Here is a 21,207-nt window from a genome sequence, read left to right as displayed (position 1 = left end):
TGAGATTTAAAACAGTTCGAATGAGCAACACTAGTTAATGCTTCTCTGGGTATATTATTATATTGGGTGACAGGTCTTGATAACTTTATAGGAAGAAGAAACTGGAAGCTTTAGGTTTGAAACCAAGGACCTTGTCGTAGTATCTCTTCTTTTGGCTAGTCCTGCTTTGTTTCCTTTTTGCTATAATAAAACTGTAATAATTCACATAAGGCTTTTCTGAGCTCTGCAAGTTTGTCTAATGAATTATGAAACCTGATGTAGAGGGAATTCCTGAATTTGCAGCAGGATAGGTGTATGTCCTGTGAACCTCAAATAGGTAGGTGGTAGCTGATTTCAGGGCAGTCTTTTGGAGGACTATTAACTGTGAAGTTGGGCCTGTCTTTGGGTGATCAGGCAGTATTGCAACAAAAACTATCAAAATATGAAGACACAGCAAAAACACCTTTAAAGAGAAAATTATAGCCCTAACTGCATATACAGAAAAGGAGATCAACTTTAAATCAATTATCTGTGACTGGGTGTGTAGTTCAGTGGTAGAGGACTGGTGCAAGTATAAAAAGACCATGGGGTTAGTTCTCTAGCACAACAAAAAATATTTTTTCTCACCTTAGGAAACTAGAAAAGAGCAAATTAAATCAAAACTGAGAAGAAAATAAAATTGAAAACAAGAAATGAAGGAACTGAAAGCTGGTTCTCTGAACAAGATTAGCAAAACTGATAAATCTCTAAAAACAAAGAGAAGACATAAATGACCAATACTAGAAAAGAAAAGAAGTATCATCACTACAGGTCCCAGGGCTGTTTTAGAGGAGTAGTAAAGGATTATAGTAAATAACTCTATGCCCTTTCTTTCAAGATAGAAAGCTTCAGGCCTAGATCAATTAATAGATTAAGCCTATGAAACATTTAAAGAAAAAGATATTAAAATTCCAAAATAGCTTCTAGAAGATGAAAGAAACACTACCTACCTCATTTTATGGGACCAGCATAACCTTAATACCAAAAGTATTACAGCCGAGGGGGCTGGGAATATGGCCTAGAGGTAGAGTGCCTGCCTCGTATATATGAAACCCTGGTTTCGATTCCTCAGCACCACATATATATAGAAAAAGCCAGAGGTGGCGCTGTGGCTCAAGTGGTAGAGTTCTAGCCTTGAGCAAAAAGAAGCCAGAGACAGTGCTCAGGCCCTGAGTCCAAGCCCCAGGACTGGCAAACAAAAGTATTACTACTGAGTGTTGGTGGCTCATGCCCGTAATCCTAGCTACTTTGGAGGCTGAGATCTGAGGATCCCAGTTTGAACCTAGCCTGGGCAGAAAAGTCTATGAGACTCTTATTTCCAATTAATCAGCACAAAAGCTGGAAGTGGAAGTGTAACTCAAGTTGTAGAGTGCCAGTCTTGAGTGGAAAAAACTAAGGGAGAGCACCCTGGCCCAAGTTCAAGCCCAAGTACTGGCCTGCACATGCACACATGAGCACACATGGGCATGCCCACACACAGATATGAGACAGGAAAGTTACAGACCATCATCTCTCATGAACATAAATTCATAAGTTGTTAGCAATCTATTAAACTAGTTGAATCCAACAATATACATAAAAGCAATTATATACCACAAACAAGTAGGATTTAATCTAATATGCAAAGCTGGTTCAACATTTGAAAACCAATTAATCCATCACATCAAGCTAAAAATTATGGCTTTCAGTTTGAGTGCTTCCAACATGTGCATCATAGTAGGCCATAATGCTGAACACCAAGGCAGTATGAGGACTGTAGGGGCTATACTTCCACTTTTAGTGCTGGTACAAGGCTGAATGAAATGGTAGTTAAGATGCCAAAGCTATTATCTACTGGAAGTGCTTCAGCAACTCCCAGTTTAGCGGTCCAGCACAGGGACTTCCTATATAGCTAGCTATGTGCTTGCTTTCTGAAGATAAATATCTGAAATTCAAATATGCAAAATGTACAAGATCTAGAGAAAAGAGGAGTTTAAGAAATAGAATTTTGAGGTTTGCATGGTGGCTCAAGCCTATAATCCTAGCGACTTGGGAGGGGAAATCCAGGGATCATGCTTCCAAGGCTAGCTCTAGCACTGACATTTATGAGATTCCATCTCAACCAATGGCCTCATGCAGTGGTACATGATTATTATCCCATTTACAGGGGAAGCACAATGGCTGGGGGAAGTGGTGTTATTTTCAACATACCATGTGAAATTATGCCTTTTTCTTTTTTCTTCCCTATGGCTTTACCCCTGATGTCACTGTACCTGATTTTGCTACCCTGGGTATTGTATATACATTTACTGGAATTGGGAAGGGAAGGGGAACATAAAAATGTAACAGCAATACTTATAAGACAATATGCTGTAAACCAACTGTACAACTGGGGGGGAGGGGAGGAAACTCAGGAGGGGGGAAGGTAGGAGAAAAAAAAGGGAAAAGGTAACAAGTTTGATAAGAAATGTACTCAGTGCCTTACATATGAAACTGTAACCCCACTATACATCACTTTGACAACAAATAAATAAATAAAGATGATCCTATATCAAAACCAACCAACAAAAACGAGGCTGAAGGCAATGGCTCAAGTGTTAGAAATCGATTTTTGAGCTGGTTATGGTGGCTCAAGCCTGAAATAATAACTACTTGGAAGAATTTTCTTTAACTTTATATTGTTATTATAAAGGTGATATACAGAGGTTACAGTTACAGAAGTCAGATAACAAATGTATTTCTTAACAACATTACCCCTTCTCTAGCTCTCTCCTAGTTTTCCCTCCTGCCCCCACCCACAAGTTGTATAGTTTATTTTCAACATGGTGTCAAGTGAGTACCACTGCTGCATTTGTTCACCCTTTGTCCCTGCATTCCAAAAAGAGATTTTTTGTTTTAAATGCTTAGTACTAGGTCTTAAACTCACCTTCTTGTTTGGCTTTGTTACTCATGGTTGGTGTTTTACCTCATGAGCCATATCTTTAGTCCAGCATTTTACTATTTAATTAGTGATAAAATCTTGCAGACTTTTCTGCTTGGGCTAGCTTTGAACCACAATTCTCTAGGTTTCTGCCTCTAGTAGCTAGAATTCCAAGTGTGAGCTAGGAGCAGCAGGCTAAGAAACAGCATTTTTTTTTTTAATATTTTGTACACCATCTTATATACTAATTATTTTTGCTGGTCCTGGGCTTGAAGTTAGGGTCTTAGTGCTATCCCTGAGCTTTTTTGCTCAAGGCTAGTATTCTCCCACTTGAGTCACTACTAGCAAGCTAGTAGTCTAAAGGACTTTCCTGCCCAGGCTGCCTTTGAACCATGAGCCTCAAATCTCATCCTCCTGAGTAGCTAGGATCATGAGCATGAGCTACCAACTCCTGGCTTACTAATCTGTTATAGATACCTATACAAAGACTCATATTCTTTTTTTGTTTGTTTTTGCCAGTCCTGAGGCTTGGACTCAGAGCCTGAGCACTGCCCCTGGCTTCTTTTTGCTCAAGGCTAGCACTCTGCTACTTGAGCCACAGTGCCACTTCTGGCCTTTTCTGTTTATGTGGTGCTGAGGAACTGAACCCAGGCTTTGTGCATGCTAGGCAAGCACTCTACCACTGAGCCACATTCCCAGCCCCAGACTCATATTCTTGTGGACTAGAATTTTTAATTGTAACTCTATTCACTTTGATATACTGTGTGTGTTCGAAGCTAATAGGAAAATACACCTCATGGGAGAATGTCCAGAATAGGCAAACTGACAGATGAAAAGTAAAGTAAAGGTTACCTAAAGTTGGGGACTTGGGGATAAGCCTAAAAGGTATGGAGTTTCCTTTTGAAATAATGAAAATGTTCTAAAATTGACTGGTGATGGATATACAACTCTATAAATATACTAAAACCCATTTCCTTTTGCTGGTTGTAAAATTTGAACTCAGGGCTTAGGTGCTGTCCCTGAGCTACTTGAGCTCTACCACTTTGAGCCACAGCAACACTTCTGGTTTTCTGGTAGTTAATTAGCAATGAGTCTCATGGACTTTCCTGTCCTAGCTGGCTTTGAACCACGATCCTCAGATCTCAGCCTCCTGAGTAGCTAGGATTTCAGGCGTGAGCCACCAGTGCCTGGCTCTAAAACCCATTTTAAATACGTAAATTAAACCTTAATAAAGCTACCAAAGAGGGCTGAGAATATAGCTTAGTGGTAGAGTGTTGGCCTTGTATGCATGAAGCCCTGGGTTCGAGTCCTCAGCACCACATAAACAGAAAAAGTCACAAGTAGCACTGTGGCTCAAGTGTTAGAGTGCTAGCTTTGAGCAAAAGAGAAGCCAGAGATAGTGCTCAGGCCCTGGGAGTTCAAGCCCCAGGACTGGCAAAAAAAAAAAAAAAAAAAAAAAAAAGCTACTAAAAAACCTACTTCCTCTGTTAAAATATCCCACTGGATTAAAAAAAAATGTTTAATTTTAATATGTATTAAAAAGTAACTTCTAGATGCTAGCGATAAACATAAGGTCTATAGATAAAAGGCAAGGCAGGCTGACCATTTAATTATATTACAGAATAACATATTTTATGAAAAATTCAGTCACCACTAGAGCTTATAAGTTTTATAGATAATTTTGCTATTTCTAGAGTAAATGAAAACTTACAAAGTTAGGATGATCTTATCAGTAAAAAAGATATTCTAAACCAGCTTAGCCCAAAGAAGCATTTTGATTGCCTAATTTAACTTTGTAAAGGAGAAGTAAATCTTATAGCTGGTCTCTGTAAACCTCACAGCTGGAACATTCTAACAGCACCTTGCAGTTTCCAGTGATCAAAGTAAGTTACTTTATATACTAAACTAAGAATTTCATAATAGAAATAATGTAACACCAGGGGGTGCCGTTATCATGAAATAATTACACTCCTGGGAGATTACAAGCACAAGGCTGTACCCCAGGGGTGTGATTATCCCATGATAACCACATCCACTGAAATTGCCTTATTGCAAAAATAATCTCTATTCACTGGTGAGACATTATTCAATAGGTGATTTTTTTTTAAATGAAAAGAGTTTTTCTAGCTTGAATCAGCAAGTGGATTAGGAAATTGGTCAGTTTATTTTTCATTGCATTCAAATTCAGAATACAACATCATTATTTGCTTTCCAATTTGATATAGTAGAATTTTTTTTGTTTTGTTTTGAGAAGCCTTTTAAGAGTTTCTATTAGCTTTAGTTAAGTGCTATTGCTAAATTTAGGTCAAACTTTAAAGGCATTATTAGCTGAGCAAGCCAATTTATAGAATTTATTTCATGTGTTTAATTCTTCTAAAATAATATTCATCTAAACATTTATACATGTACTTCCTTACCTGTTGGAAATACAGATAAGCAAAAAGATGAAGCAAAAAATCTAGGCAATCCCACCTTTCAAAAACAATCACTGGGGGCTGGGGATATGGCCTAGTGGCAAGAGTGCCTGCCTCATATACATGAGGCCCTGGGTTCGATTCCCCAGCACCACATATACAGAAAATGGCCAGAAGTGGCGCTGTGGCTCAAGTGGCAGAGTGCTAGCCTTGAGCAAAAAGAAGCCAGGGACAGTGCTCAGGCCCTGAGTCCAAGCCCCAGGACTGGCCAAAAAAAACCCCAAAACACAACAATCACTGTTAGTATTTTGGTCTATCTTCTAATCCTTTTGCTAAAAGTATCTGTTTCTCTGTCTATATGTCTACCTAAGATAAACACAAATGTAACTACTGATTTATTAGGAACTAGTGATTCAACCCAAGGCCTGTGAATGCTAAGCAAAAACAACTTGTTTTCTAACCTGTTTTTTTTTTATTTAGGAGAAATAATGTAAACAACATTTGTATTTTAAGCAACCTTCACATCTGTGTGTGTGTGTGTGTGTATGAGTGCATGCGCACGTGCACACTTGTCCTAGGGCATGAACTTAGGGCCTGACACTGTCCTTGAGTTTTGTGCCCAAGGCTAGTCAACCACTCCAGCCACAACCCATTTGGTCTTTTTGGTAGTTAGATATTAGAGTCTCATGGACTTTCCTGCCTAGATTGCCTTTGAACTGCAACCCCTTCAATATCATAAGTATCATAAGTAGCTATGGTTACAGGCCCACTCAAACATTCATATCATTTTAATAGCTCTTGTGTGTACATATGTGTATTTTGGTGCCAGCATTGGAGCATGAACTCAGGGCTTTGTGCTCTTTTCTTTGGCTGGTCCTGGAGTTGAACTCAGGGCCTTGGCACTGTCTCTGAGCTTCTTTTTGCTCAAAGCTACCATTCTACTACTTGAACCACAGAGACACTTCTGGCTTTTTCTGAGAGGTTCACTGGAGTTCAGAGTCGCATGGACTTTCCAGCCTGGGCGGGCTTCAAACTACTATCCTCAGATCTCAGACTCTTGAGCAGCTAAGATTACAGGCGTGAGCCACCTGTGCCTGGTGGACTTTGTGCTCTTCTCTTGCTTAGCCTTTTGTTTTTGTTCAAAGCTGGATGGAAATCTACATCTCCACTTTCAGTAGGCTGGCTTCAAAATTTGATCCTCAGATCTTAGCCACCTGAGTAGTTAGGATTAGCCACCAGTGCCAAGCCTCACTGTAATAACACTCCCAATTATTCACTTAATGTCTTTTTATTATTTAGGTGTTCTATATCTCATACACAATCTTCTGTGATTGAATCTTTGGGATATATCCATGAATGACTATGGGATAAATCCATTATTTATAATAAGGTTCATAATTTAAACTAAAGGAAAAACCTGTCAAATATTTAACTGTTCTTATTTTCAGCTTAAGCTGATGGGTCTCAAGGTTGATGGTACCTCAGAAATAGATCAGGAATTCTCTCCCTTTTCTTTCTTTTTTTCCTACAGTCTTACTATGAAGCTGCAGCTGGTCCCAAATCCTTGATCCTTGCCTCAGCTGAGAATACAGGTGTGCACCAAAATGCCTAACCAGACATGACCTTTTATCACCTCAAATAAGTGTTATAGATGGTGTTTTTTTGTTTGATATTTTGTCAGTGTGGGGATGAACACAGGACCTAGGCCCTGTCCCTGAGCTCTTTCACTCAAGGCTACCGCTCTACCACCTAGAGCCACAGCACCACTTCTGGTATGGGGTGGTTAATTGGAGATGAGTCTCACAGACTTTCCTGCCCAGGCTGGCTTTGAACCATGATTCTCAGATCTCAGCTTCCTGAGTTGCTAGGATTATAGGCGTGAGGGACTAGCACCCAGCAACTGCTTTTTTTTGGTGCTGGTCCTGGGGCTTGAACTCAGGGCCTGGGTGTTGTCTCTGAGCTTTTTTGCTCAAAGCTAATGCTTTGCTCCCTGAGCCACACAGCTCCACTTCTGGCTTTTTTTGGTGCTTAATTGGAGATAAATCTTTTCTTGCCTGGGCTGGCTTTTTCGAACTAATCTTCAGATCTTAGCTTCCTGAGCAGCTAGGATTATAGCTGTGAGCCACCAGTGGCCCAGCTTAGATGGTGCATTTTTAACACAATTTTATCACTGTTTTTTTTGTTCAGATATTCTTAGGTTAAGTTATATGATTTAAGAAATTAAAACACTTTATTGTATTTAGTAGTATTTATTCTCACATACCATGTCAGTCTGAAAGGAAAAAAGGTAGAAATGGAAATTTTTCTAACACCTTATTCTATAAAGACTGAAGCAAAGAATTAATTCAATCTGCTAGTTATTTCTTATCATGAGCATGCCCTTTTACAACACACCAGTAACTCTCTTCTTTTTTTAGCTGTTCCAATTATTCTGAAAATAAATTTAATACGGGCATAAAAGGAAAACATTATTGCTTTGAAGAATATTGTAGGACATTAAGCACTTGAAAAGCCTAAATTTTAAATTTCTTTTCCAATTTTAATCATACATTTTAAGAATATAAAAGAAAACATATAATTTCAGCAAATTAACATATAAACTATTTTCATTTTTCCATGTGTCCTTCCAGTTCTAACTTACCTGCATGTAATTTTATATTAGGATCACAGTGCAGATTCAATTAGTATTCGTTAGTTCACTTAATATATCAACAGTTTATCTTGCCATTCCCTAGTACTAATTAAATTGCCAGTAAGAAATAAGAAATGTTAAGAATGTGCTTTCTTTACTCTTTTAAAATAAAAGCATTTTCAATTCATTACCATACTTCCTTTTCCTCCACACGATTCATCTTCCAGAAACAAAACGCATCCATGCACATAAACATGAACACTGTTCTTTGTCATAAACTTTTCTTACAACAGCTTTCAGATCATGAGCACAAATTAGGTGTAACCCTGTCTCACTTCTCTCTGAACTTTCATTTATCAGCCCCTTGGATAGGGGCTTAGAAACAATACTTAAACAAAATACCTAAATGATTCCTTACATTAGGCACGTTTAAGAAATATAAGCTACAGCATGAATGGCCAAACTCTTCTAAGTCCAGTTGTTTAAGAGACATTAAAATCTGATTTTTCTCACTTAAAAGTCATCCAAGTTAAATTATTTGTGCTTACATTTTTACTTCTCATCTTTTTTTGGGGGGGCGGTTAAAGTTTGTCTAAATTTTAATTCTCCAAAAGTCATTTTAATTCCATCTCCTCTGTAACTAATTTTATAGTTATTTTCTTGACTAGATTGTAAAGGGGGTGCTACTATCGTATATTTCTTTTTTGGCATGTAACAGAATGTTTCTGATTAAACTGTAAAGCAGGATAGATCCTATATCTTTTTTTTTTTTTTTTGCCAATCCTGGGGCTTGAACTCAGGGCTTAAGCATTGTTCCCTGGCTTCTTTTTGCTCAAGGCTAGCACTCTACCACTTGAGCCACAGTGCCACTTCTGGCTTTTTCTATATATATGGTGCTGAGGAATCGAACCCATGGCCTCATATATACAAGGCAAGCACTTTACCACTAGGCCATGTTCCCAGCCCCCTATGTCTTTTAAAAGCCTACAACATAATGTTAAAAACAAAATCCCAAACATCCTAGCTACCAGGCAGCAGAGCAGAGGAGGCTTTTGGTTCAAGGCCAGCCCCAGCTAAGTTAGGTCCCCAGCCCTATCTTAACCAATAAACTAGTTAAAGTGTACATCTGCTGTCCCAGCTATAAAATAAGTGCAAATAGGAGGATCATAGTTCAGGATGGCCTGGGCATAAGTGAGAAAAATTTAAAAATATCAAAATTAAATTAAAATTAATTATTAAAGCAAAAAGCACTGGGGGCCTAGCCAAAGTGTGAGTGACAAAGAATTTAATCCTTCCAGCTCTCCTTCTCCCCAAAACTATGTGTTTATATTGTTTACACTGACCAGAAGTGGAGTGTGCACACACGTGCGCATGTGTGAGCACACAGGTGAATACACACCTGCGTAAGCCAATACTAGGGCTTGAACTCAGGGCCTGGGCATTGTCCCTTAGCCTTTTCTGCTCAAGGATGGTGCTCTACCACTTAAGCCACAGCTCTACTACAGACTTTTGGGGGGTTAAATGGAGATGAAAGTTTCACTTTCCTGCCCAGGCTAACTTTAAACTGCAATCTTCAGACCTTAGCTTCCTGAGTATTTAGGGTTAATTACAGGTGTGAAGCATACGTGCCAGACAACATTTAGCATCTTTTTAAAAACTCAGTTTTTAAGTTTTTATTTAATGATTTTGAAATAATTCTGAAATGATTTTGAGGTTTTCAGTCTAGTCTATTGTTTACAATTTTACCTAAATAGGAAAAGTATCATCTTTTCCCCTTTTAATATTATTCTACTAGCCAATTAACTAATTATATCTTTCTTTAAAATCAAATTCATAGGGTCTTTGGTGGGAAGAATTAACTTTAAGTGTTACACAGCATTTAAATTCAATACATTTCAGTTTTGTACTCATTTTTTTTTTGACAGTTCTGGGCCTTGGACTCAGGGCCTGGCTTCTTTTTGCTCAAGGCTAGCACTCTGCCACTTGAGCCACAGCACCACTCTGGCTGTTTTCTATATATGTGGTGCTGGGGAATCGAACTTAGGGCTTCATGTATATGAGGCAAGCACTCTTGCCACTAGGCCATATTCCAAGCCTTTTGTTCTTATTTGTAATGCTGGAGAGTGAAGCTGGCTGGGTAAGACTTTGTACATGTTAGGTAAACACTCTAACTCTGAGCTTCAGTCCCAGCCTTAATCATTATGTTTTGAGGATGTCACTTGATAAAAAAAAAAAAATCCAAGTAAAAAAATAATACCTAGAGAGATAAAAGAAAACATTATTTAATCTTTACTTATCTAAAGTCTAAACAAACCAATCTTGTCTAGTACTTACCTGAGCCATCAGTAGGAACTGAACTTGCATTGATTCCAGAGAGACCAAACAGAGGGCACTCTCGATCTGTGTTGACATGACCCCACTTGTGGCATTTAATGCACCTCACATTTCGAACCTGAGTAATAGTAAACATTACTTTAATCCCCAAATACTAATAACTAACATTCAGCTCCCCGTGCCTTACACATATTTCTGCTTTAAAAACTAAACATGCTTTCTCTTCTATGTGAAAGCTAGATCTAAAATATACTGGGACATAATAAGTTCTTCAGGTCTCTAGGCATTCACAGTGAGACCAAAGGAGGACACTCTTAGGAGAGGAACAGATGCTTATGTGCATCTGATCATACAAAATACTATTTGTCAAAATGAACTCCAGGAAACAAGAGGCTTCTTTTTTCTTGTTGTTTTTGTTTTCTTTTCTTTTTGTCTTACTTGTCTGTATGTCTTTGGGAGTATAAGGAAAGGCACAGAAATGGATGGACAAAGGGTAAACAAAATGCAGCAATGGTATTCACTGGACACTATATTGAAAAAGAACCATACAACTTGTGAGTGAGATGGACAGAAAAACTGGGAAAGAGGGAAGGGGTAACACTGCCCAAAAGGAAATGTACTCTGCCTGGCTTATGTAACTGTAACTCCTCTGCTTTTAGCATTTTCAAGTAAAAATAAGATAAAAATAAAAACTAAACTGAATCCTCTGTCTCCTATAGTGCAATGTTATCTAAAAAGAAATTATCACTCAAAAGAGAAAAGGCCATACAAATATTGTCATAGTTTACTCATAAGTTCCCTCATTTTAAGAAGTTAACCTTTCACATTCATTCATTCACTCATTCATTCATTCATCCATCCATTCATTCATTCATGAATCCCACCCATTCTCTTTTCACTATGTAGCTCAGGCTAAACTTGCAATTCTTCTATCTTAGCTTCCCAGGTAAGAATTATAGGCATGAACTACCATGTAAGATGACATTTGTTATTTTGTTTCTAGTTTTATTTGGTGCTAAAGACTGAACTCAGTGTGTCACACACAGTAGGCAAGTACCTTGCTACTGAGCCACATCCTCATCCCTTCAGTTCCAAATTTCTAAATGAGAGGTTGGCAAACTTTTCTCATGAAAGTTAAGATAGTAAATATTTTAGGTTCATTAAACCAGATGCTTGAGTCTATAGCAGCTACTCAAATCTGTAGTAGGAAAGCAGTTATAGGCAACACATACAAGCAAGGCAATGTTACCACATTTGTTACAAGGATTTAGCTCTCTAGTGATAGTGAAACTTGCTTCTGTGCAAAATAAAGAAGTTTTAAATATTTTGTCTTTAAGGCTAGTTCGTCAATATATCTGAAAACTGAATATCAATGCAATCCTAACTATAGAAGTTTGATTCTCATTTTTACTCGGTCTCCCATATTTGTTTTCCCCTATTACCTGATATAAATATAAAAAAATACCATTCTTTTCAGTTTATACACCTTTTGAACAATAATGTAAAGACATATTTACTATTGACCACAGCTCACTTCTAGTTTTTTGATGGTCAATTGGAGATAAAGAGTTTCATTGACTTTTCTGCCTGAGGGGGCTTTGAACCTAAATCCTCAGATTTCCAGATGCTAGGATTATAGGAATGAGCCACCAGTACCTAGCATAAATGTTCTTTAAAAAAAATAAATAAATTACTTGCAAAACTGTTTGGTGTAAGTGAACTGAACACCTCAGGGGGGGAAAAAGAAAGGGGGAGGGGGGAGGGGGGTATGAGGGACAAGGTAACAAACAGTACAAGTAATGTATCCAATGCCTAACGTATGAAACTGTAATCTCTCTGTACATCAGTTTGATAATAAAAATTTGAAGAAAAAAAAAAACTAATAAGTCAGTTGTAGAGCTAGAACTCAGGGCCTGGGGGCTGTCCCTGAGCTTTTTTGCTCAAAGCTATCACTCTACCACTTGCGCCACAGTGCCACTTCTGGTTTTCTGGTGGTTAGAGATAAGAGACTTTCCTGCCTGGGCTGGCTTTGAACCACAATCCTCAGATCTCAGCCTCCTGAGTATCTACAATTATAGATGTGAGCCACCAGTACCCAGCTACATTCTTCTATTTTGCCAGTCCTGGGCCCAGGACTCAGGGCCTGAGCAGCACTGTCCCTGGCTTCTTTTTGCTCAAGGCTAGCAATCTACCACTTGAGCCACAGCACCACTTCTGGACTTTTCTATATGTGTGGTGCTGAGGAATCGAACTCAGGGCTTCATGTATGCGAGGCAAACACTCTACCACTAGGCCATATTCCTAGCCCACCCTACATTATTCTTTTTTTTTTTTTTTTTTTTGCCAGTCCTCAGCCTTGGACTCAGGGCCTGAACACTGTCCCTGGCTTCTTTTTGCTCAAGGCTAGCACTCTGCCACTGGAGCCACAGCACCACTTCTGGCCATTTTCTATATTTGTGGTGCTGGGGAATCAAACCCAGGGCTTCATGTATACGAGGCAAGCACTCTTGCCACTAGGCCATATTCCCAGCCCACCCTACATTATTCTTTTTTTTTTTTTTTTTGGCCAGTCCTGGGCCTTGGACTCAGAGCCTGAGCACCATCCCTGGCTTCTTCCCACTCAAGGCTAGCACTCTGCCACCTGAGCCACAGCGCCCCTTCTGGCCGTTTCCCATATATGTGGTGCTGGGGAATCGAACCGAGAGCTTCAAGTGTAGGAGGCAAGCACTCTTGCCACTAGGCCATATTCCCAGCCCCTTACATTATTCTTAAAGAGTAAAATATGTGTTACTTGCCTGAATACCAAAGGGCTGATCTCTGATGTTCATGTCATCTTTGGCATACCTGTTAAATAGAAAATACATAAATACAATATTAAGAATAATTTAATAAATTAAGATGGCAGTTAATCTGAAGTGTTCTAGATTTTATAGTTCTACAAACTTTTTTTTTTGCAGTATCAGTTTGAATTCAGAGCTTCAAGTTCCCTAGACACTCTACCATATAAGCCATGTTCTCAGCCTTTTTTTTTTTGGCTTTAGTTACCTTTTGGATAGTGTCTTAGGTCTTTGACTAGGGCTGGATCCTTGGGTCACAAAATTCCTACCTATACCTCCCCAGTAGTTGGAAGAACAGGTATGTACCAACACATGTAGCTTATTTGTTAAGATAGAATTTTAATAACTTTTTGCCTAGGCTGTCTTTGAACGTTGACCTTTATGATTTCCTTCCAAGTAGCTGGGATTACAGGGTTGTGCCACTGTGTCTGAAGATAATTTGTGATATCTATCTATCTATCACACACATACACACACACACACATATACACACACATATATACATTTTCTTTCTTTCTTTTTTTTTTTTTGCCAGTCCTGGGGCTTGGACTCAGGGCCTGAGCACTGTCCCTGGCTTCTTTTTGCTCAAGGCTAGCATTCTGCCACTGGAGCCACAGTGCCACTTCTGGCTGTTTTCGATATATGTGGTGCTGGGGAATTGAACCAGGGCTTCATGTATATGAGGCAAGCACTCTTGCCACTAGGCCATATTCCCAGCCCCTACATTTTCTTTTTTTAAAGAATGAGGGGACTGGGAATATGGCTTAGCAGTAGAGTGCTTGCTTTGTATGCATGAAGCCCTCGGTTCGATTCCTCAGCACCACAGAAACAGAAAAAGCTGCTGTGGCTCAAGTGGTAGAGTGTTAGCATTGAGCAAAATGAAGCCAGCGACAGTGCTCAGGCCCTGAGTCTAAGCCCCAGGACTGCCCCCCCCCCCAAAAAAAAGAATAAGTTGGTGCTGGTGACTTAGACCTGTAATTCTAGCTACTCAAGAGGCTGAGATCTGAGAATTGTGGTTTGAAGCCAGCCCAGGCAGGAAAATCCCTGAGACTCATCTCCAAATAAGCACCCAAAACCCAAAAGTGAAGCTGTGGCTCCAGTGGTAGAGTGCTACCCTTGAATATAAGAATTTAGGGAAAGCATGAAGGCCCTGAGTTCAAGTCCCAAGACTGGCACACATACAAAAACAACAACAAAAACCCAAAGTACTTTTTGCCAGGCACCAATGCTCATGCCTATAATCCTTCTAACTCAAGAGGCTGAAATCTGAGGATAATGGTTCAAAACCATTCAAAAATGGTTCTGGCAGACAAATCTTTGAGACTCTTATCTCCAACTAACTGGTAAAAAGCCAAAATTGGAAGCATGGCTCAAGTGGTAGAGTGCCAACTTTGAGTGTAAAAGCAAAGTGAGAGACCAGTTCAAGCCCAGAACTGGCACAAACACACAAAAAGTACTTTTTCATATTACTTAATTTCTCTAGTAAATGAAAAGACAACAATGTAAGATGAAATTGCAGGTAAACTTAATGATATCTTATCCTAAAAGCAAACCAGTCCTTACTTTTCTCGTGGTGCTCCTTTCTGCCATTCAAATTTGTATTCTGTCTCTCCTTCTGTCTCTTCTTTCTAAAGCATTAATTTAAAATTCTTTTAATTTTTCCATAAAATCACGATCAATTTTAAGTAAATGTGAACAGAAAATAGTGAATTACCTCTTTGTTTTCTTGATTGAGAATCAAAAGTAAAAGGGAAAAAAGGTAGGTCAAGTTATAAACTTCAATATAAAAATCAACTATATATTGTTATTTATAATTTGTAAGAATTCATTTTTCTAAAGATACAAGTTAATCTCACTTTAAGGATAAAATATCAAAGAGATAGTACTTAAAAGGTATGTTAATTCCCAATTTTTAAAAAAGCTTCTATGGTTTTCATTGACAGTAAATATGTTTTCTATTTATATTTATTAAGGACTAAAAATATAGATGTATATTATGAAAAAATAAACATACTTCTGCTACTACTGAGTTTCTCTTCCCAAAGAACCCAAATATTACAATATTAGAACATTCTTAGTATTTACATCTATAATAATAAATTCTACTTATTTATATATTTATTATATTCACACAATAATAGCATCTATAAGAGAACAACGTTTAAAAACATCTGGTCAGCAGTTTTACATTTTTATTTGTAAACACATTGAAGACAAAGAAAATGGGACAAGTACCTTTTTTAGCTCCTGGTGGAGCCTCATACATGAAATTAAGGCCATTCTTTACACGTTCATCTCCCATAAGCAATCTAAATAAAACATTAACAAGTTTAACATCCCTCTTTCCAATATAACCCTGAAGTAATGAAGACAATGTTAGGGATACAAATCTAAAAGTAAACTGCACTGACTATAGAGGACACCTGAAATATCTGAAAGGAAGCCAGTGATATCTCTTTCATAATTGGTTGTAGGTTCTAAGACTTCATTCTTACTCCAAAGTTCCCATTTCTCCCAATAAAAAGGGCAAGTAATGACATGCTTACTCTTACACGGTTTGCATAAACTTTCAAATCCTGTTGAGACAGTGAAAGCTTTGAAATTCTATGTTGTTATAAACTTGATTAAGTTAGAGGATGTCAGGCTGGGGATATGGCCTAGTGTCAAGAGGGCTTGCCTTGTATACATGAAGCTCTGGGTTCAATTCCCCAGCACCACATATATAGAAAACGGCCAGAAGTGGCGCTGTGGCTCAAGTGGCAGAGCTAGCCTTGAGCAAAAAGAAGCTAGGGACAGTGCTCAGGCCGAGTCCAAGGCCCAGGACTGGCAAAAAAAAAAAAAAAAGAGGATGTCAGCACTTTCTTAATTGTGAGAGATTAAACTGTTTTGAAAAATGAGACTAGGATCTTCAAGTCAATGAGACTCAAATTCCTTAATGAGACCAATGCAAGAGAATAGTTGACAGAAATACTAGAATGGGCTACTTACTATGTTTGAGTTAGTGTCTACTATAGCTAAAAAAAGCATATGTTTTACCGTTCTAACACTAAAACTTTGCCGTTTGGTTCCCATTTATATGGAGAAATGTTAGACTGTTCAGGCAAAACAACAACAAAAAACTTATGCAACAAACTGAATGAATGAGTTGATTAATAAAAGGCAAGTAAAGCATTAACTAGAAAGAAGAAAGCTAGAAGTAGATTATAGGGATATATTTCTATACCTTGGAACATTTTTCAACAATAAAGAAGAACAAAGAGCTGATATATATCATACCATGGATGAACTTCAAAACATTATGCTAAATGAAAGAAAGCAGTCATATAAAGACATATAATATAACATATCTATATCTAACATATACGACATCTCCAAACTGACAGACTTCTAAATACAGAAAATAAGCTGGTGATTGCTTTGGTCTGGTGATTGTTTTCTCCCTCCTGATAAAAGGGGACAATGTTGGGAAATGGGGAGTAGTTGATAAAGGTACAAGATTTCTTTTTCAGCTGGGTGCCAGTGGCTCATACCTATAATCCTACTCAGGCTGAGACTTGAGGACTGTTATTCAAAGCCAGGTGGTGCAGGTAGGTCTTACCTACCTTATCTCTGATTAACCACCAAAAAGCCAAAAGTGGAGCTGTGGATCAAGTGGTAGTGTGCCAGCCTTGAGAGAAAAAACTAAGGGGCAATGTCCAGGCCTTGAGTTCAAAGCCCAATATTAGCATAAAAATAAAGACATTTCCCCCCAAATGATGAAAATGTTGTGAAATTACATTATGCTGGTGACTCCAAAACTCTAAATATATTTAATAACTAAAGTATACTTTAAGTAGGTTGGTAAATTTTGCCTTAACATCAGTTAAAAAATTTTAAATCAAGTACAGAAAAACTCAGCATCACTAGGCATTAGAGAAATACAAATCAAAACAAACCACAAGATAGTACTTCATAGTGATCAGGATGGCTATTAAATAAAAACATTAAAAAAGCAAATGTTCAGAGCTACTGAAACTCTTCTGTATTACAAGTGGGAAACATCGAATAGTTCAGTCATTATGGAAAACAGTTTTGTGATTCCTTGAAAAATAACTTAGAATTGCCATATAATCTAACAATTCCACTCCTAAGTATAACTCAATGCAGGTACTTAAACAGATACCTGTATGTCATTGTTAATAGCATTATTCTTAAGAGTCAAGAAGTACAAGGAACCAAAATGTCCAGAAAAAGATGAACGTTGTTGAGTTTTAGATGGAAATAAATGTTCTTTAACTCAGAATACAGACTATGTAACTAAAAGACTATTTCTGATATATTAACCTAACGGGCTTCAGTTGTAAACACACAGTGACAACAGCTAAAGCTGGTACCATGCTGGAAGAAACCAATTAACTCTAGCCATGACATAGGGCCCAAGAGATGTTTGTTTCACTTTCTTCTTACAGGTGTTTTGTGCATTTTTTCATTTTAGTATAGGTAAAGAGATGCCTTTTTAAGAAGTCTCAGCAGTTCAAATGTAGGTATTATTTCTGAAAGTTTTGCATTGAGGACTTGCTCACAGACTGTACGTAAGTTACTTGAAGCTGTATTTTTATGTCATTTGTGTGTAAAGTTTAAGAAACATCTATCTATGAGAGTAGACAATGATTCAGGAAGGGATTATTCTCACATAATTTATTATTTCATTCTAAAAACATTGGCATGGTGCCATTTCTTACCTGTTATCATATGATTCTTGTTCTTTAAGGTACTGTTGCATTAATTCTTCTTGCTTCTTTTTATCATAGGATATTTTCTGTTCTGCCATCCATACCTAAATTCACGAATTAAAAAGTGCAAATTAAATAGTCGGATTTATTTGTTTATTTTTCAGTCATGGGGCTTGAACTCAGGGCATGGACACTGTCCCTGAGCTGTTTTTACTCAAGGCTAGCACTTTACCACTTTGAGTCAGAGTGCCACTTTCAGTTTTCAGGGGGTTAATTGGAGATAAAAGTCTCACAGTCTTTCTTGCCCAGCTGGCTTCAAACCGCACTCCTCAGATCTCCTGAATAGCCAGGATTACAGGTGTGAGCCAGTAACATTCAGCTGGTGGACAGTTAAGATTTTTTTTTTTCTTTTTTGTTGGTCGTGGGGCTTGAACTCAGTCAGGGCTTAGGCACTGTCCCTGAGTTCTTTTGCTCAAGGTTAATAGTGCTGTACTACTCTGCGCCACAGCTATACTTCTGGCTTTCTGATGGTTAACTGGACATAAGAGTCTTAACAGACTTTTTTTTTTTTTTTTTAATTCGGTCGTGAGGCTTGAACTCTGGGCCTGGGTGATGTCCCTGAGCTCTTCAGCTCAAAGCTAGTGCTCTACCACTTGAGCCACATCACCACTTCTGACACACAAGTCTTATAGGGACTTTTCTGCCCAGGCTGGCTTTGAACTGGGATCCTCAGATCTCAGCCTGTTGAGTAGCGAGGATTACAGGTGTGAGCCACCAGCACCAGCATGGATTAAAATTAAGATGATGCTTTTCTTCTGTAATCCCATATAAAATGTCATTAGTTACTGTTCACACATAATCCTATTTGGTCATTAGAAAAACCTCCACAAAAATGACAACTGAAAAATCAGACTTACAGCTTGGCATAAGTCTTTAAATTCAAAATAGCTGCTCAAAATAGCTAAACTTTCAGAAAAAAAAAATGTCAACTTTGAGAATCACTTTTGTAGCCCCTTCTACTCAGCCCATGTTATTTCAGATAGAAAAAGCATCTAGTCTAGATAACTCCTTAGTAAAAGGCAAAAACAGTAGGGCTGAACAACTGCTATAGATACTAAGTGAGGGTCATTTATACCTCAGAAGAGGAGAACTAGAGGCAAAGGACAAAAAAGGGAAAGGAAATAAAACGTAGTTGTAGAACAGATGGAAGAGACAACAGAAGAAACAGAGACGTGTACCTCAGGCTAAAGTTATCTCTGTGAAATTCTCAAATTTTAGCCATGTTACTTCCAGGTTTAAAAAGCATTAATACCTCCCTACTGTCTTTAAAATAAAGGACAAAAATTCTGACAACCATTCAACATAAAGTTAAGTGAACTTTTTCTCTCCAAACATGCTGTTAAAGAGTATAAATCTGAGGACAAACATACTAAGATAATTGCAATTATTACTATGAGTGGGGGTCAGAAAAGCACAGAAGAGTGTGGGTCAATTGCCATTATTTAATTTTAGAAGTAAAACCAATGTAGTTGGTAGCATTTTAGCAGTATTGAGGTAGGAAAGTGATGGGGACACAGTTTAATATGTGGAGAAGTAGGAAGAGAACCCACTGGGAATACAATATACCAAGGCATTTTTTTTTCTGGAATAAAGCTGTTTTCCTCTGTGATGTTACAGCAGAAGACATTTGGAATTTCCATTGAAGCTTAACTTGCAGCGGCGTAAATGAGAACTGCAAGGCTTATTGCCTGTCAGGATAACATAATGCTTCCCACAGAATATTTATTTAAAGCATTAGATTTTCTAGTATTTCATAGATCTCAGTTGCTCAAGAAATAAAATTTTAGGGACTGGAATGAAAATAAGCCTTGCTGTCAAAGTACTCAATTTGCTAACCGAAAATCGTGATTTTCTGTATGTTGCAACTGTTTCATTATTTAAAAAGATGAGTTGCATAAACAAGAATAAAGTTTGAAATAGAGAAATAAAGCAAGACAGTAATTACTTTATTGGGACCCTATAGTGTCCTATAGGGAGGGTTGTTTGTTTGCTTTTATTTTTATTTGCTTTTTGTTGCCAGTCCTGGGGCATGGACTCAGGGCCTGAGCACTGTCCCTGGCTTCTTTCTGCTCAAGGCTAGCACTCTACCTCTTGAGCGATGGCGCCACTTATGGCTTTTTTCTATATATGTGGTGCTGAGGAATCAAACCTAGGGCTCCATGTGTATGAGGCAAGCACTTTACCACTAGGCCATAATATTCCCAGCCCTTGTTTTTTTTAAATATTAAGTTGTTTTATTAGACTCTCATGTAGCCCTAGGCTGGCTACAAACTCAATTTTCTCCTGCTTCAGGAGAAAAAGTGCTGGGATTACAGGCGTGCAACACCACTCCCAGGTAAGAGGTTTTTCGTTTGTTTTGTTTTTGCCAGTCCTGGGGCTTGAACTCCGGGCCTGGGCACAGTCCTTGAGCTTCTTTTGCTCAAGGGTAGCACTCTTAACACCTGACCTACAGCACCACTTCTGGCCTTTTCTGTTTATGTGGTACTGAGGAACAGAAACCAGGACTTCATGTATGCTAGGCAAGCACTCTACCACTAAGCCACATTCCTAGCTCAGGTAAGGTTTTTTATTTGCTCTCACTAAGTATATTCACAGGTAACTATTATTCATTCATTGTGTGTCCTTCCAAAGAGGTCCTAATGCACATACATGTCAAACCTATGTACACAACCTACTTTTTACATAGATGGTACCATAGATAGCTCATCCCAATTGGTTTTAAAGACAACTAAAGGCATTTAGTATATACTCGAGTACTCCTTCTATGGCATACAGTGCGCCTTCACTTTACTATAAATCATTTTCCTACACTTTCTCATTTAATCTTCACCACAATTTTACAAGTCAAGCCAACTAACACCGGTCATTCTGCACTTGTGGAAAAGATGACTGAGGATTTGTGGAATGAAGCGCCGAGGACGTCGGGTGTGTCTCCTCTGTGTATGGATTTCCACTCGAGGCCACGGAGCCGGCGGAGGGACGCGGGCCTTCCCACCCCGTGGCTGCGGAGTATACAGAGGACACGCTCAGCGGGCTTCGCGCGCTCCACCGCTCCGGGCCTAGATGGGGCGGCCGTCCCCGGAACACCGTGGGGCCACTCGCAATACTTCTCTCCGGATCCCTTCACTCACCTTCTTGATGTTGGATTTGGAGGCGGGGTGGAAGTCCTTTTTGCACATGAAGTTGGCGAAGGACTTCCCCATCTTGAAGTCGGAACGAGGGAGGCCAGCCACTGGATGCGAGAGCGACGTAAACAAACTCTAACGCTCACACGGAACTGCACCGCCCGCTGCGGCGAGAA

The 21,207-nt window shown here is 38.6% G+C and overlaps 1 protein-coding gene across 1 annotated transcript in view; it reads right to left on the bottom strand.

Annotated features, from left to right (window-relative positions):
- The window catches only part of Cir1 (corepressor interacting with RBPJ, CIR1), a 36,855-nt gene extending 15,665 nt beyond the window's left edge, over window positions 1-21,190 (bottom strand). Inside the window, exons 1-7 of the mRNA XM_048345228.1 lie at window positions 21,038-21,190; window positions 17,856-17,950; window positions 15,370-15,443; window positions 14,849-14,859; window positions 14,698-14,762; window positions 13,093-13,141; window positions 10,298-10,415 (exon numbers count right to left, since the gene is read on the bottom strand). Of these exons, the coding sequence (XP_048201185.1) occupies window positions 10,298-10,415; window positions 13,093-13,141; window positions 14,698-14,762; window positions 14,849-14,859; window positions 15,370-15,443; window positions 17,856-17,950; window positions 21,038-21,109 (484 nt within the window). The 5' untranslated portion in view covers window positions 21,110-21,190. The remainder of the gene's footprint in view (window positions 1-10,297; window positions 10,416-13,092; window positions 13,142-14,697; window positions 14,763-14,848; window positions 14,860-15,369; window positions 15,444-17,855; window positions 17,951-21,037) is intronic.
- Between the last annotated feature and the right edge of the window lie 17 nt (window positions 21,191-21,207).

This window comes from Perognathus longimembris, chromosome 4 (genome assembly GCF_023159225.1).
Source record: "Perognathus longimembris pacificus isolate PPM17 chromosome 4, ASM2315922v1, whole genome shotgun sequence".
In the NCBI taxonomy this organism is placed as follows: Eukaryota; Metazoa; Chordata; class Mammalia; order Rodentia; family Heteromyidae; genus Perognathus; species Perognathus longimembris.
Note: the sequence above shows the minus strand (reverse complement) of the source record. Positions and strands in the feature narration are given on the sequence as shown.